The sequence below is a fragment of the Mirounga leonina genome, unplaced genomic scaffold (assembly GCF_011800145.1).
Source record: "Mirounga leonina isolate KUSES-001 unplaced genomic scaffold, KU_Mleo_1.0 Mir_488, whole genome shotgun sequence".
Classification (NCBI taxonomy): Eukaryota; Metazoa; Chordata; class Mammalia; order Carnivora; family Phocidae; genus Mirounga; species Mirounga leonina.
The window spans coordinates 2588479-2603770 of record NW_023270777.1 but is presented as its reverse complement, the minus strand read 5'-3'; the positions used below and the strand labels follow the sequence as shown (position 1 = coordinate 2603770).

The 15292-nt window shown below is 56.6% G+C and overlaps 3 protein-coding genes across 4 annotated transcripts in view; all 3 read left to right on the top strand.

The window, feature by feature from the left end:
* The first annotated feature begins 71 nt into the window (after positions 1-71).
* TRAPPC1 (trafficking protein particle complex 1) lies at positions 72-1764 on the top strand. The gene is made up of 5 exons (XM_034989814.1): positions 72-149; positions 261-359; positions 511-581; positions 933-1071; positions 1369-1764. Exons 2-5 carry the CDS (start codon positions 261-263, stop codon positions 1495-1497), a joined length of 438 nt encoding a protein of 145 aa, XP_034845705.1. The 5' UTR covers positions 72-149; the 3' UTR covers positions 1498-1764.
* Positions 1765-3127: 1363 nt separating this feature from the next.
* On the top strand, positions 3128-8950 carry KCNAB3 (potassium voltage-gated channel subfamily A regulatory beta subunit 3). 2 transcript variants are annotated; one of them, XM_034989813.1, is made up of 14 exons: positions 3128-3395; positions 4705-4748; positions 4841-4878; positions 5092-5171; positions 6641-6685; positions 6767-6811; positions 7011-7054; positions 7243-7329; positions 7606-7691; positions 7852-7972; positions 8056-8150; positions 8230-8353; positions 8532-8620; positions 8873-8950. In XM_034989813.1, exons 1-14 carry the CDS (start codon positions 3154-3156, stop codon positions 8948-8950), a joined length of 1218 nt encoding a protein of 405 aa, XP_034845704.1. In that variant the 5' UTR covers positions 3128-3153. The 2 variants fall into 2 exon arrangements, with proteins under 2 accessions (XP_034845704.1, XP_034845703.1); XM_034989812.1 differs by lacking the exon at positions 3128-3395 and having other exon boundaries at positions 3840-4748; positions 7243-7691.
* Positions 8951-14686: 5736 nt separating this feature from the next.
* The window catches only part of RNF227 (ring finger protein 227), a 1972-nt gene continuing 1366 nt past the window's right edge, over positions 14687-15292 (top strand). Inside the window, exon 1 of the mRNA XM_034989811.1 lies at positions 14687-15191. Coding sequence (XP_034845702.1) covers positions 14687-15191 — 505 coding nt within the window. The remainder of the gene's footprint in view (positions 15192-15292) is intronic.

Genomic DNA, 15292 nt, shown 5'->3' with positions numbered 1-15292 from the left:
AGACGCGCGTGCGCGGCGCCGGCGGCACGGATTGGCTGAGGGAGGCATGGGGCGGAGTTATTGTCCCACCACGGCAGTTTGAGGAGCCGGTGGGGCGGGGCTCCGAGGAAACCGGAAGTATCTGGTGACGAGCCCCAGGAGCAGTTCCGGTGAGTCCGGGGGAGGGGTTGCTGCCGGGTCGGGGGAGCCAGGGGCCCGGAACTGGAGCCCCCGGAGCGTGGGCGGTCTCGGAGCGAGGCTCAACGCTCTCTGCCCTGCAGATGACTGTTCACAACCTGTACCTGTTTGACCGGAATGGAGTGTGCCTTCATTACAGCGAGTGGCACCGCAAGAAGCAAGCGGGGATCCCCAAAGAAGAGGTGACGAGAGGGCCCCGCGCAGTCCGGGTGACCTCGCATCTCAAACGCACATGGTCCCAGCCCAGCCCTTCCTATCCAAACCCCGTCTGGTTCCCACCCCTATCCCGTCTCCTTCAACAACCAAGAGCTAACTCTGTCCCTCTCCCTCCAGGAGTACAAGCTGATGTACGGGATGCTCTTCTCTATCCGCTCCTTTGTCAGCAAGATGTCCCCGCTAGACATGTACGCTGAGTCAGGAGGGATGCCGAGGGAAGGAGGGCTAGCCTTGGGAATTTGGGGGGCGGGGGAGACTTTGTGGAGTGGAAGAGACATTGGCCCCCAAGGGAGGGGAAGGAGACAGACAGAGAGAGGCTGAGTCTGGAGCGAGAGTGCTGGGGCTGGCCTGAGCGGCGAAGGGGAAGATCTGAAGGTAGAGAGGTTGGGTGCGGGGGCTAAATTGAGGAGTGGAGGTGGGAGGTGTCTTACTAAATCAGGCTCCTGTGAACGATGTTTAGGGAGTCGACCTAGACAGGATCGGAAGTATCTCTGTGGAAGAGATTATGCTCCCGTTCCTTAATGTCCTCATCTCTGCAGGAAGGATGGCTTCCTGGCCTTCCAAACTAGCCGTTACAAACTCCATTACTACGAGACGCCCACTGGGATCAAGGTTGTCATGAATACTGACTTGGGCGTCGGACCCATCCGAGATGTGCTGCATCATATCTACAGTGCGGTCAGTGCCAGCTGCTGGGACCCTTCCCTCCCCAAAAGCTCCTCCACAGCCATGGTCACTTAGAGCCTCAAGACACCTTGAGCTTCCCTGCCCTAATCCTACTGTACCATAGCTCTGTTAAGTCAAGAGTTTTCTCAGGACTCTTTAGGTTCTGAAACACCACCACTTTCTCCTCAGGGAGGCTTGCCTCCCAGCCCTTGATCCTTGTGCATTCGCACACCCCTGAGGTCACACTAGGTTTGGGGTTGAAAACAAGAAGTGTCCAAAGCCTGGCTCTAACACCCTTCCCCTCTGTAGCTGTATGTGGAGCTGGTGGTGAAGAATCCCTTGTGCCCACTGGGCCAAACTGTGCAAAGTGAGCTCTTCCGCTCCCGGCTGGACTCCTACATCCGCTCTCTGCCTTTCTTCTCTGCCCGGGCTGGCTGAAGGAAGCACCCTACCTCACCCCTCAGGAGACTCCCTGTCTGCCTGGGGCCCTTCCTAACCTGTTTCATATGAAGGCCCCCACTGCATGCCCCTCTACCCCCTCCTGTTCCCCAGCAGCCCTCCCAGGGCAACAGCCTAAAGCCCACCCTGGTGCCCTCCCCGTCCGAGGAAGGAAGCCTCCAGGAATCCCTACACCTCCAGACCAGGCCATCGCCAGTTTTATCCCCTACCTGATGCTGCAAAAGTACAGAATAAACTTTTTGTCACCCTCTGCAGCCTAACCGTGTTAGTTTGTCAGTTTGGGTGGTCCGTCGGGGTCCTGCCCCACTCACGAAGGCATGAACCAGGGTGGCCACATCCCGTGAGCCTGTAAAGAGGCTTTGTCCATGGGCTTCTCAACAATGACAGATCTTACTCCACTCACAATGGGGTTGGGTCCAGATAAACCCATCGTCAGTTGAAAATATAAGTCGAAAATGCATTTAATTCACCTGATCTACCAACCATTATAGCTTAGCCTAGCCTACCTCAAATGTGCTCAGAATACTACATTCGTCCACGGTTGGGCAAAATCATCTAACACGAAGCCTATTTTATAATGAAGTGTTGAATATGTCATGTGATTTATTGAATACTGAGAGTAAAAAAAAAAAAAAAAAAAAAAAACCAGTATGGTTGTAAGTGTATTGGTGGTTTACACTCGGGATCCAGGGGCTTACTGGGGGCTGAGACTCCCTGCCACTGCCCAGCATCAGAAGGTATCATACAGTATATTGCTAGCCCAGGACAAAATTCAAAGTACGGTTTCTACTGAATGTCTATCGCTTTTGCACCATCAAAAAGATTTAAAAAATTGTAAGTCAAACCATAACTAGGGACCGTCTGCATTGACATTTTGGGGGCCGGGGGAGCTGTCCAGCGTTTTGTCCTGGCCGCCACTCACGAGCTGCTGATAGACCATCTGCATCCCCAATCCCAGTCGTGACAGTCAAAAATGTCGCCAGACCTTGCCACATGACCTCCTAGGGGACAAAATAATCCCCCCCATTGAAAACCACGTTACTGGAGGAAGACCGACGTGCTGCGGGTCCCAGGGGGTATGATAATCACCCTCCCAGGTTCTGCCCTCCCGGCTTCTCCAAACACACAATATTCAAGCTGCGGAGCCTTCGGGGGCGGGGCTTATGCAGATGAGCGGCGTGTTTGGCTGGGAGGCGGGCGGTGCCTGCATGTTGATGATCTGGGCCCGCTGCCGACGCTGCTGGGAGCCTAGCGGTCCCGCTGCGGTTTGGGCTGAGGTGGCATTTCTCTTCCACCACCAGCCCTGGTCCCTAGGTCCCTATCCTCCGAGGACCGCCCTCGACCTTTGCCCTCACCCATTTCTCCCTCCTCCTCCCCGCGCCAGGGACCCCGTATCCGAATCTCTGCACTCGTGCCGCCCCCCGCGCTTCTCCCCTCCCGCCGCAAACCCCGCGACCTCCAGGAGCCGGTCCCCGCGGGCCCGATCCTGCCTGGCGGCTTCCGCCGCAGCCTGCTCAGCATTCCCGCTCTCCCAGGGCTCGCGCCACTGCACCCCCCCGCGGTCCGCGCCGGGGCTTCCCTGTTCCCAACTCCTCCCGCCCCCTCGAAGCCCCCTCCCCGCCCTGGCCAGTTGGCATGCAGGTGTCTATCGCGTGTACCGAGCAGAACCTTCGCAGCCGGAGCAGTGAGGACCGTCTGTGCGGACCCCGGCCGGGCCCCGGGGGCGGTAATGGCGGGCCGGTCGGCGGGGGGCATGGGAATCCTCCGGGGGGAGGAGGGTCGGGCCCCAAGGCCCGGGCCGCACTGGTCCCCCGACCCCCAGCGCCCGCTGGGGCCCTCCGAGAGAGCACCGGCAGACGCACTGGCATGAAATACAGGTATGGGGGTGGCCAGGCAGCCCACCCCATCTGCTCCCCTTTCCTGACCCCTGAGGCTTCCTGGGATGCCGCCAGGACCCCCTCAATCTTCGCTAAGAAGGTTCTAGCTCATCCCATCTCTTCTTTCCATCACCGGGATACTCCCTTACTTGGTTCCGCTCTTTGTCTCCGTCCATACCCCTGACTAGGAGAAAATCAACTTCGCCAAGGTTGACCGGTCCTGTCAGAGCCAGGTGGTGCTCCTGAGCTTCCCTCCTTATCCCCAGGAGGGCCAGGGATGCACGGATCTCCAGGCTGGGCCCCCTCTGGGATGGAGTGTCCTTGGGTCGGTGTCCTGGGAAGGGGGGGTGCAGGTGGGAAGGAAACGGCTTCTCACTCTGGCCAGCTCAGGATGCCTGACCCAGATACTGCCCTCACCTGCCCCAAGGGCCGGGTCTCCTGCAACCTTTCTTGGTGGGGAGGCGAGTGGGGCTCTTGGAAGCATGGACCACATATCTCAACCCCATGCTGAGGGACAGACAGGGGCCTGGTGGAGAAAGTAGACTGAATTGTAACCGACTTTCTCAGAGAACTGCTGGGCTCTCAGAACTTGCATAAGAGAAGGAGGGAGGGGCTCCTACTTGGGAGTGAGCAGAGGGTACTGATCGGACCTGACTCTTGTCACTTGAGAAATTTGATCTCCTCCATGTGCTGGCTCTGACTGAGAAGCTGAGCCAACTACCTGGGTGAGGAGACCTTGGGAGGAGGGGGCTCTCTGGGTCAGAGACAGACTCCACAAGCCCACAGGAGTGGAGGGAGCCTACAGAGGAAGAGGGAGAACTGGCCTTTCCTGTCATACTCCCCACTCAGGTGTCCTACCTGCGTTTTGAGGGCCCATCTGCCTCCCCTGTCCAAGGACCCCTGCCTGCCTGAGTGCCTAAACCTGACTTGGTTTACCCACTCCCACCGCGGTGTCTGCCCTTCAGTATAGCATTCTTTATCTGCGGGTCTGTTTCCACAAACTCATCACCATCGGCCTGTCACATTCCTCCAGACCCCAAACTCCACACATCCCAGAGATGACTCAAACACAGATGAGACCCCACCAGGAGAAACACAAACCAGGCAGCCACAGAGGCCCTGGATGTTGTCTCCAGAGTCGCCTAGGCTCGGGGCATAGTACTGCCCAACTCAGTAGGCCCACTGGGTCTAGTTCCTTTGGACTGAGCTACCCGAGGGCTTCTGATTCTGGAAGGAGAGGAGCTGGGGGCTGATAATCTCTGTCCTTAATGGACGCTCCACCCTTTCCTGCTGCTTCTGTATCCTGCAGGAACCTAGGAAAGTCTGGTCTTCGGGTCTCCTGTCTTGGCCTAGGTGAGTTAGAAAGCAGAGGACTTAAGGGAGGGGGCATTTGTGGCTTGCCCCCCCCCCCCACGGTGGTCACATGCCTGGCATCTCTCTCGCAGGCACCTGGGTCACGTTTGGTTCTCAAATCTCGGACAAGGTATAAATGATGGGCCCTGGAAGCAGGGTGAGGGGGTGTGAGGGAACCAGAGAAGAGGGGAGTGGACTCGGAGAGGGGTTTGGACAACAAGCACGGGGAATGGCAGGCCTGAGGCTGGAGGGTGGGGCCGGGGCCAAGGTGCAAGTGGGGCTGCAGTGCAGAGGGAGGTCGCTGGGGGCCAGTGCTTGATCTTCATCTCTGTCACCTCTCTAGACAGCAGAGGACGTGCTGACAGTGGCCTATGAGCACGGTGTAAACCTATTTGACACGGCTGAAGTCTACGCAGCGGGGAAGTAAGGACTGGGGTGAAAGAGCCAAGTTACATCTGGAAGGCTAAGAGAACATCAGGGCTTCTTATTTTCCCTCTAGAGAACCCTGGGAACTCTGTGAACGCTAAGTTCCAACCTTTCAGCCAATGGGCCCCCGACGCACTATGGGAATTGTAGTCCCAACATCAGTCCTTCTTCAGTGTAGAGCCCAAAGGGCATTCTAGGCAGTCCGAATAAAATAAAGCCAACAAATCTATCCTGGGCATCAGTTATGTGTCACAATGTGGGGATTACAAGGCTGAATTTTCACAGATCGCATACCCATGGCTTCACGTTGGGTCCTCCCAAACCTAGCCAAAACCTAGGATGACCTTCCCCCACCTCTTGTCCCATCTGGCAAACTCTCCTGCTCATCTTCAAGACTTGGCCCAGGGCGCCTGGGTGGCTCAGTTGTTAAGCGTCTGCCTTCGGCTCAGGTCATGATCCCAGGGTCCTGGGATCGATCCCACATCAGACTCCCTGCTCGGCAGGAAGCCTGCTTCTCCCTCTCCCACTCCCCCTGCTTGTGTTCCTGCTCTCGCTATCTCTCTCTCTGTCAAATAAATAAATAAAATCTTTAAAAAAAAAAAAAAAGACTTGGCCCAATGTCAGCTCCTCCAAGAAGCCTTTGCCCAGCTCCCCAAGTTGGTCATCACCCACCTCAGCTCCCAAAGCACTTTGTACTGCCCTCCAACCCACCATCTGTCAATTACCGGTTTACGTAGCCATGTTTGCTGCTCCTCCTTCCACGGAACTTGTCCATGTCACCTAAGTACCTACACAGAGCCTAGCCCAGAGCAGGCACTGCTCATGGGATGAAAACACGCCCTCCCAAAACTCACGGTCAAAGTGGTTAAACCGAAAACACAGGGAGATATGAAAAGTAACAGGGAAACTTCGGTAACCATCGCCGTAACAACTTAAGACCTGTCACAGGTTAGCGCGTCATTAAGTGCCAAAGAATTGAGCCAGCGGGAGTTATGGAAGGTGAGGAGAAGGGCTGAGCACAGACTGTGGCAATCAGAGAACATTTTCAATAAAATGAAGCAGAATCCAAGCTAAGCTTTGGAAGATGGGTAGGATTTTGCAGAGACTCAAAGAAGGGGGAGGGCTATGCAGATGGTTGGAACCAGAGCAGACAACGGGTGTCCTCCCCACTTCACTAGTCTGTCCCTGTCCCCTCATATTCTATCCCTTCGACACCCTGAACAAAGCTTGGTACGTAGTTGATGTACAATTGATATTTGCCCGATGAATGAAAAGTGTATGATCACACCCCAAGTTCTGGGAGCCTTTCTTGATTTTGTCCAGGATGAGGCTGACAGCCTAATGGGCTCCTGGTCTGTGGTCTGCTTTACTAGAGAGGAAATGGGTTGAAGGGAAAGGTGGGGAGGAGGGGAAGGAACTGATCCACCTTGGAAGGGTCAGTGTTTCGGACATCGTCTTTCTTCCAGGGCTGAAAGAACCCTAGGCAACATACTCAAGAGCAAAGGATGGAGGTGAGACTGTGTTTGGAGGGGTTGCTGGGGAAATGGTCATCCCAAATCCCTTTTCTTGCTTCTCTTTTTCTCTTTTTCCAGGAGATCAAGCTATGTCATCACCACCAAGATTTTTTGGGGAGGACAGTAAGTGGCTGCCACACTCTATTTGGGGAGAGCTACAGAGAACGTGTGAAGGTGCATGGGAGAGGTGTGGGTATGGCTGCCACCCCAGGTCTGCAGCCTGCCCCTGAGGACCCGTGCTATCCCAGTACCTCGTGGCGCCAGGCCAGCCCTGTTCCCCTGTCTTTGTCACACCTCATCTTTGACTTCCCTTTTCCTGCAGGGCAGAAACCGAACGAGGCTTGAGCCGCAAACACATCATCGAGGGTGAGAGGGACTGGGAACAGCGGCTGGGTACAGAAGCCAGAAGAGTTGGGAACGTCCTCTGAACCTTTGAGTTGGAGGCTCTGCATAGGGGAGCCGGGAGTTCGGCGGCCATGGCAAGGGGGTAATGTCTGAATCCCGAGCAAAGGGAAGCTGAAGTACTTACCTTCCTCCCCCCACCCATCCCCCAGGCTTGCAAGGATCCCTGGAGCGCCTCCAGTTGGGATACGTGGACATCGTCTTCGCCAATCGCTCAGACCCCAATAGTCCCATGGAGGGTAAAAGCAGCACCCCACCCCGGCCATCCTTCAAAATGGCAAATCCTCAAACTCTCAGCAGGAAGCCGGCCCCTGCTCGCGAGGCCTCCCAACCTCCACAGTGGAGGCTCAGATCCCAGGTCTTGGACAGGGAGGGAGGTGAAGGGCAGATACCAATCTCTCTGATTACACAGAGATGCCCGGGGTTCTTGGTGGGGCAGGCCGAGATCCACAGATCTGGAGCCCTGGATGTCCGGGGTCTGACAGGGAGCTTCTCTCTCTCTCCCGTGTGCCTAGAGATTGTGCGAGCTATGACCTATGTCATTAACCAGGGCCTGGCCCTCTACTGGGGGACATCCCGGTGGGGAGCTGCAGAAATCATGGTGAGTGTGCCACCCCCCCTTCCTCCCGCTATCCCACGACCGGTCCCCCCTTTTCACATGGCCACCCCAAAACCCACTCTACTGGAGGAGGGAGAGTGGAAGAAAGTGGGAAGAGTGCTCTGACCCCCCCCGCCCCCCGTCTCTTCCCCGCCCCACCCAGGAGGCCTACTCCATGGCCAGACAGTTCAATCTGATTCCTCCAGTGTGTGAGCAAGCCGAGCACCATCTGTTTCAGAGAGAGAAGGGGGAGATGCAGCTGCCAGAGCTCTACCACAAGATTGGTTCGCAGCCCCCATCCCTACCTTTCCCTTGGCCAATCCGTCACCTAGATTCCTATCCCCACATCCAATCCTCTTGCCCTCAGGTGTTGGCTCAGTCACCTGGTCCCCTCTGGCCTGTGGCCTCATCACTAGCAAGTATGATGGGCGAGTCCCAGATACCTGCAGGGCCACCATCAAGGTGAGATCTGGGGGCTCAGGATGGCAGCACTGGGCCTTCTGGGCAGATCCGGGCGGTGCTGATTCACCTTGGCCTCCAGGGCTACCAGTGGCTCAAGGACAAAGTGCAGAGTGAGGCTGGCAGGAAGCAGCCACAAGCCAAAGTCATGGACCTTCTTCCCATGGCTCACCAGCTGGGCTGCACTGTGGCGCAGCTTGCTATTGGTGAGCCACCGCCAGCCCTGGACCCCGCGGGGGGCCCTCCCCTCCTGCCCAGACACCCCCAAACCCAAGACTGGTTTGTCCCTAGGGAGGACCCTCTTCCTCAGAGACACTCCTCAAGTGTGGGCGCTGAACTGTGGGTGTTCCCCTCAGTTCTCTTTCTTCTCTCCTCTGGCCCCAGCGTGGTGTCTCCGCAGCGAGGGTGTCAGCTCGGTCTTGCTGGGGGTGTCGAGTGCAGCGCAGCTGCTGGAACACCTGGGAGCCCTGCAGGTGAGCTGGGGACTCAGCGGCAGAGCCCATCTCTGCGCCCTTCCCCGGCTGTCCCACCCGGAATGGGCTTGGGAGGTCAGCCACTACGGAGTCCCCTCACTCCGCAGAGGAGAGGTCCCGGGGCGACAAGGGGAGGCTCTTTTCCCGCCACCTGGCCCCGCTGCGCTGCTCCCCTCCCTGGCCCCCGAACCCCATGCCCTTCTCGGGTGAGCCAGCGCGTACTGTCCCCTCCACCACCGCCTTGCCCGCCAGGTGCTGAGCCAGCTGACGCCGCAGACGGTGATGGAGATAGACGGGCTTCTGGGGAACAAGCCGCCTTCCAAGAAATAGTCCGTCGGGGGCGCAGGGACCCACACCGGGCCGGCCGCCCCCGCCTCCCTCCCGCCCCGGATCCCTCCCCGCCGCGGCCGCAGCCGGCGAGGCCCCGCCCACTAACGAGTCCCGGCTTCGAGTGGCGACGCGCATGAACAAAGCCATATATCCTCCCGCAGTGGGGCTCGAGAGGGAAAGTAGTGCGCCGCCCCCCTCCGTGCGCTCCCCCGGGCCTTCGTGCTAATCCCGGGCATGAGCCACCGGGCCGGCCCCTCTCTGCCCCTTGGTCTCTCTTCCCCTAATCGCCGAGGCCCAGAGGAAAGCAAAAAACCAGGGCAGATACAGGAAGCATGCACGTTACCTCAAAAGTGGCCCTTGAGATGTCATCAAGGGGTCATAACCTAATAAGAAGGGAGTAGTGACGTCATCTGGGACAAAGGCACCGGGGCTTTTATTCGGTACAAAGGAAGCCAGGCTGGTCCTGGCAGGAAGTAAATGGTAGCCTTGGAGGACCCTGCCTCCCAGCAGAAGGTGGAGGGGCGCTTAAATAAAAAAGTGTCAATACTTTGTCCTTGCAAGGAAGGGGGTGGGGGGCGCGGAGAACGCAGTGACACAGCACTGACGCGGGTAAAGGGAAATGTGCTGGCAAAGCGGTTGGGGCGGCCTTGGGGAAAAGCTGGGCTGTGCTTTGCAGGACACGGTGACAGCCTTTAGGCCACGGTGGAGACCTGGGGCTGGACTGAAAATGTCTGGGGATAGACTTTTGAGCCTGGAGCAGGATCTCCGACCTAGCAGTGGAGGGCTGCAGTCTTCCTCCTGGCAATAATCTTAAAGCAATAATGCCGGCCCCTCTTCTGTAAGACGTCTCCCAGGGAACTGCAAATAAAATCTCAGCTTGATCCTCACTCCCGGTGTCTGAAATTGCAGGGGTTGGGAGGGTAGGAGCTCAGTCTCAGATATCTGGCCCTGGGTCTAGCTCCCTGCCATTAGAAAGCTCCAGCGCTAGCTTTCTCTCCACTGACCAAGGCATCGTGCTGCTAGTCACTGCCAGTCACCGCCCTCACTGAGGACCCAGGTCCCCGGATACCCCAGTCCCCGGTTTTCTTCCTTCCTTCCGTCACCGCACCCCTCAGAGCCCAGAGATCTGGCTTCATGATTTTGTTATTCCTCCCTCTGACACTCTTGCCTTTGTTTTGCTTCAAGTTACATTAGCCACACTTCTTGTTCCTGTACTTCTCATTTCCCTTTTCCTGATACCCACACGTAGACCAAAGCACTCTCTCGGTGGTTTTGCTGTGGCCGAGTGGGAGGGGCTGATGCGAGGTTGAGGCGTTGGGATTTGGGGAAGGAGAGGTAAGATGAAAACTGGCCTATGGTGGAGATGATGCGGGGCTTGGGGGGAGGGAAAGGAGTTATCATTAAGGAAAAATGGAAGCAGAAAAGCAGACTCAAATGTGATTATGTCGGATACGATCCCTAATCTTCCCCAAAGGACTCTGATTTCCCTGGGACACAAAGTGGGTGGAAAGCTACAACCTTTAAAGATCACAAGACAGGGGAGGATGAACTCTGCCTTCCTTAAAATACAACCTCCCCATCTCCTCACCCTTCCTCGATCCTGAAGCTGAGAAAGCAGCCTAAAACCAATTTCCAAAAAGAGAAAAGTCAGCAGCTGGCTAGCAACCAACCGGATCAACTAATGAATAGTTACATCCACTCCTAACATCTCCCACTCGTTTTGCAAGACTGTGGAGGAAACAAGGAGGTAAAATATATGACTAAACTATGGTTAGTTATTCTGTAACAAACATACAAGACTTCATAAATTCAAAATAGTATTCTCTTTAAATGGTTACTTTGGAGGACTCCTTTATTTTAATAGAAATGTCTCCCCCCTTGCTCAAAACATTAAAAAAAAAAAAAAGTCCTCTTAGGAATTATCTTCTGAGGCTGTTTGTAAAGCCCTCGTAAGAAACCTTCCTTCATTGCCACACCTCATTTACTGTATTTATCACCCACCTCATTCATTAACTTAACAAGTATTTATTTATCGAGTCCCACTATGGTACGGGGATACAGTTGTGAACAAAACCAGACTCAGAACAACCTCTGTGGAGTTTCCAGATGAGAAAGACAAACAAATAACCAGCAAACAAACATAAATTGCAGGTGTCCAAAGTCCAGAGACAAGGACGGGTTGCTACCAAGTCTACAGTGGTATCTGAAAGGTGAGGCTGCACTCAGTGGTGAAGGATCAGCAGGTGTTAATAAGGTGAAAGCAAGAGGGCTAGGGGAAGCGTGCAGAAGGGAACACGCAAACCAAAGTTCTCAAAGCTAGAGGGTCCAAAGAGAGCATGGAAGCAGAATGGGAGACATGAGTTCAGAACATACAAGACCTTATCGGGCACTTTGGAATATTATCTTTATCCTAAGGGCAATAGGAAACCGTCCATATCTGTTGTTCAGTGATACATACACCCCCCCAATTTAGTGGCTCGAAACAACTTTTTAAAATTTTATTTTTACCCCCATTATTCTGTGGTTTGGCTGGTTCCCCTGCTCTTTTCACCTGGGCTCACACGTGTGGCTGGATTGAGCGGGCAGGTCAGCTGAGCGGGAGCATCAGTGGTCTCACTGCTACATTTGGCCATTGGCTGGGACTCCTCCATTCTCCATGTAGCCTCATCTGCTGGTAAATTCCCTTACATAATAGACTCAGGGCAGGATCCCAAGGGATGAAGGCAGAAGCTGCAAGGCCTCTGACAGACCATGCCCCAGAACTCACACAACGTCACTTCTGCCACTTTCTATTAGTCACAGGAAGTCACAAGGTGAGCCCAGATTCCAGGAATAGGGAAACAGACCCCAATTTTTGATGGGAGAAGCAGCAAAGTCCTTTGGCATAGGAATTTGGGGCTACTAAACTATCACCACATTAAAATACTTTATTTTATTTTTAAGATTTTATTTATTTATTTGACAGAGAGATACACAGCGAGAGAGGGAACACAAGCAGGGGGAGTGGGAGAGGGAGAAGCAGGCTTCCGGCCGAGCAGGGAGCCCGATGCGGGGCTCGATCCCAGGACCCTGGGACCATGACCTGAGCTGAAGGCAGATGCCCAACGACTGAGCCACCCAGGTGCCCCTCACATTAAAAGATTTTTTTTTTATAAGGAGTTTTTTTTTTTTTAAAGATTTTATTTATTTATTTGAGAGAGAGAGAGCACAAGAGGGAGGAGCGGGAGAGGGAGAAGCAGACTCCCCGCCGAGCAGGGAGCCCGACGTGGGACTCGATCCCGGGACTCCAGGATCATGACCTGAGCCGAAGGCAGTCGCTTAACCAACTGAGCCACCCAGGCGCCCAAAAGATTTTAAACAGGAATGGAAATGGTTGTGGTAGGACCTGGTTGGGCTTGAGATCTGGAAAGATCACTGGTGATCTGGTGAAGAGGCTCCTACCAGGGTCTAAGCAAGAGATGGCGGCAGCCTGGACTGGGGTGGTGTACTGAAGGTGGACAAAAGTAGGTGGATCAGGGAGACATTTAGGAGGCAAAATGAACAGGGCTTGCTGAGAAGTTGGTAAAGGAAGGTGACAGTGGCGGGGGAAGAGGGGTCATGGATGACTGCTTTGTTTCTGGAGCTGGGTAAAGAAAGAGGTGGGAGGGGCGCCTGGGTGGCTCAGTTGTTAAGATTTTATTTATTAGAGGGGCGCCTGGGTGGCTCAGTCCTTAAGCACCTGCCTTCAGCTCAGGTCATGGTCCCAGGGTCCTGGGATCGAGCCCCGCATTGGGCTCCCTGCTCAGCGGGGAGCCTGCTTCTCCCTCTCCCACTCCCCCTGCTTGTGTTCCCCCTCTCGCTGTGTCTCTCTCTGTCAAATAAATAAATAAAATCTTAAAAAAAAAAAGAAAGAAAGGGGTGAGAAATGCTGGAGGAGGTGCCAACTTGGGACAAGGGAGATCATCATTTTGGGTTCCTGAAGACAAGAAAGGAAGGTCTGGAGCTCAGAGAGGCTTTGGCTGTCAAACACTTTGGAAGCATTTATATAATCATATCTACCCTAAAAGTTTAAGATGTAATCATCAACCAAAGATATTAAAAGATGTGAGGATAGGGTGCCTGGGTGGTTCCGTCGGTTAAGTGTCTGCCTTCGGCTCGGGTCATGGTCTCATGGTCTCAGTGTCTCAGGGTCTCAGGGTCGTGGGATTGAACCCTGAGTAAAGCTTCCTGCGCAGTGGGGAGTCTGCTTCTCCCTCTCCCTCTGACCCTCCCCCTGCTCATTCTCTCTCTCTCAAATAAATAAATAAATAATCTTAAAATAAGTAAATAAAAGAAGATGTGAGGAGACCTCAGAACAACATTCCAAAGAGAAGTTGCCAAAAAGCTTTGAATTATGACAGCATCATTGGTGTAAGTGGATAGCTTCCCCCACAGGACCGTGAAGACAACAACTCAGAAGTTCTGAACTATCTCTTTTCAAATAATGGTATACCTCCTCACGAAAGATTATCTTTTAGGGTTGTAGCAATCTAGTTAAAAAACAAAACCAGCTCTACATCGCCTGTTAAAGCCAGCGAACGCCATGTGAGCAGAGAAGCCCAGCTTGTATTGACCAAAAGAGACCGGTGTTGCAAATGTTGGGTTTTGAGAAGTCAACACAACACAGGCTGGGGGGGCACAGGATAAAAGGAGCTAAGACGTCCTGTTTTCTGTGGGCCAGGCCCTATTCTAAACACCTTGCATCTGTAAGCTCATTCAACACTATATTACCCACATTGTATAAATGAGGAAACCAGCCAGCCCAGAGAAGTTAGGTCACTTGCTCGGGGTGTCACAACTCCTGAGTGCTGGAGCCTAGGATGTGGCCGTCGAGTCTGCACTATTACCTTCCACAGCGGAACCTGGGCTACAGGTGCGGGGCAGGAGGGTGAGGAGGCAGCTGGAGGTGGGTGTGGTACCACGAGGGAATGCGGGCTCTGCGTTATATCCTGTATACCTGTGGGGCAAGTCAGACCCCTGAGTCAGAGCTCAAGCTGGGCATGATCTGTATGGCGTGCGGGTGTCCAGGCCTGGCTACTCCGGAAGAAAAGGATTCCCAGCATTCCTGGGAGGAGGGCCATCCAGGGTCCTGGCATCTAGCTGCCGCCGGAGGCTGACATGTCAGCGGAGAGGTGAGCAGTTTGAGAATGAGTTTGGGAAGCTGGCCTCCCCAGAGCCCAGGGAGGGGGTGTATAGTCATGCGAGTTAAAGGCTGCATCCGTGCCAATGTCCGGGAGGCCACTAAAGGGTGGGCAGAACGGGCAGTGCCAGCGGCTCAGGCGGGCCTGGGTGGGGGCTGTGAACGGAGAGTGCACAATTAACCCAACCGCCCGGCGGGCTGCGGAGTCCCGGTCAGCGGGCGGCCGAGGGCCGGGGCGCCGCACGGGCCTGGAGCTCTGCACACAGACTCCAGGATGCGCCGGCTCGGAGCTGGGGGTCCGGAGGAGGGCGCGGAGGGCGCGAGGGGCGGCGCGCCCCCCACCGGCCTCGGCCGCGCAGCCCCGGGGGCCGCCCACCCCGCCCGGCCGTCGCCGGCATCCCGGGCTTCGCGCCTCCACCGCCCCCACGCGTGCCGCGGCGGGGAGCGGCCTGACGGCGGCGTGACGCCTCGAGGGGCGGGCCCTCGCCACTAAAAGGGGCCAGAGGCCGCGGCGGCCGCCCCGGGAGCCGAGCCAGCCGCGAGCAGGGCCGGCCCGGTGCGTCCAGCGAGGCCGCACCATGCAGCTCCTGGCGAGGGTGCCGTCTGTGCCGGAGCGGGGCGAGCTGGACTGCAGCATCTGCTACCGGCCCTTCGACCTCGCGGGCCGCGCGCCCCGCCGCCTGCCCGGGACGGCGCGCGCCCGCTGCGGCCACACGCTCTGCACCGCGTGCCTGCGCGAGCTGGCGGCGCGCGGCGACGGCGGCGGGGCGGCCGCGCGCGTGGTGCGCCTGCGCCGCGTCCTCACGTGCCCCTTCTGCCGCGCGCCCTCGCCGCTCCCGCGCGGCGGGGTCCCGGAGGTCGCCGTGGACCCGGACTTGTGGGCGCGGCTGGAGGAGAGGGCGCGGGCCGAGCGCAGGCCGGAGGAGGCGGGCGGCGCGGCCCCGGGAGGCGGCGACGCCGACGACGAAGAGGGGCGAGAGGAGGGGGCGGGGCCCGGGAGCGCGGGCTGGCGCGCGCTCCGGCGGCTGTGGGAGCGGGTGCTGGCGCCCGCGCAGCGCTGGCGGCGGCCGCTGCCTAGCAACGGTAAGGGGCCGCCGGGGGAGGCGGCGGGGAGGGGAGGGTGCCCGGGACCGCGGCGGGAGGCTGCGGGGGCCGGGGGGCGGGGTGGGGCCACGGGGGGCGGG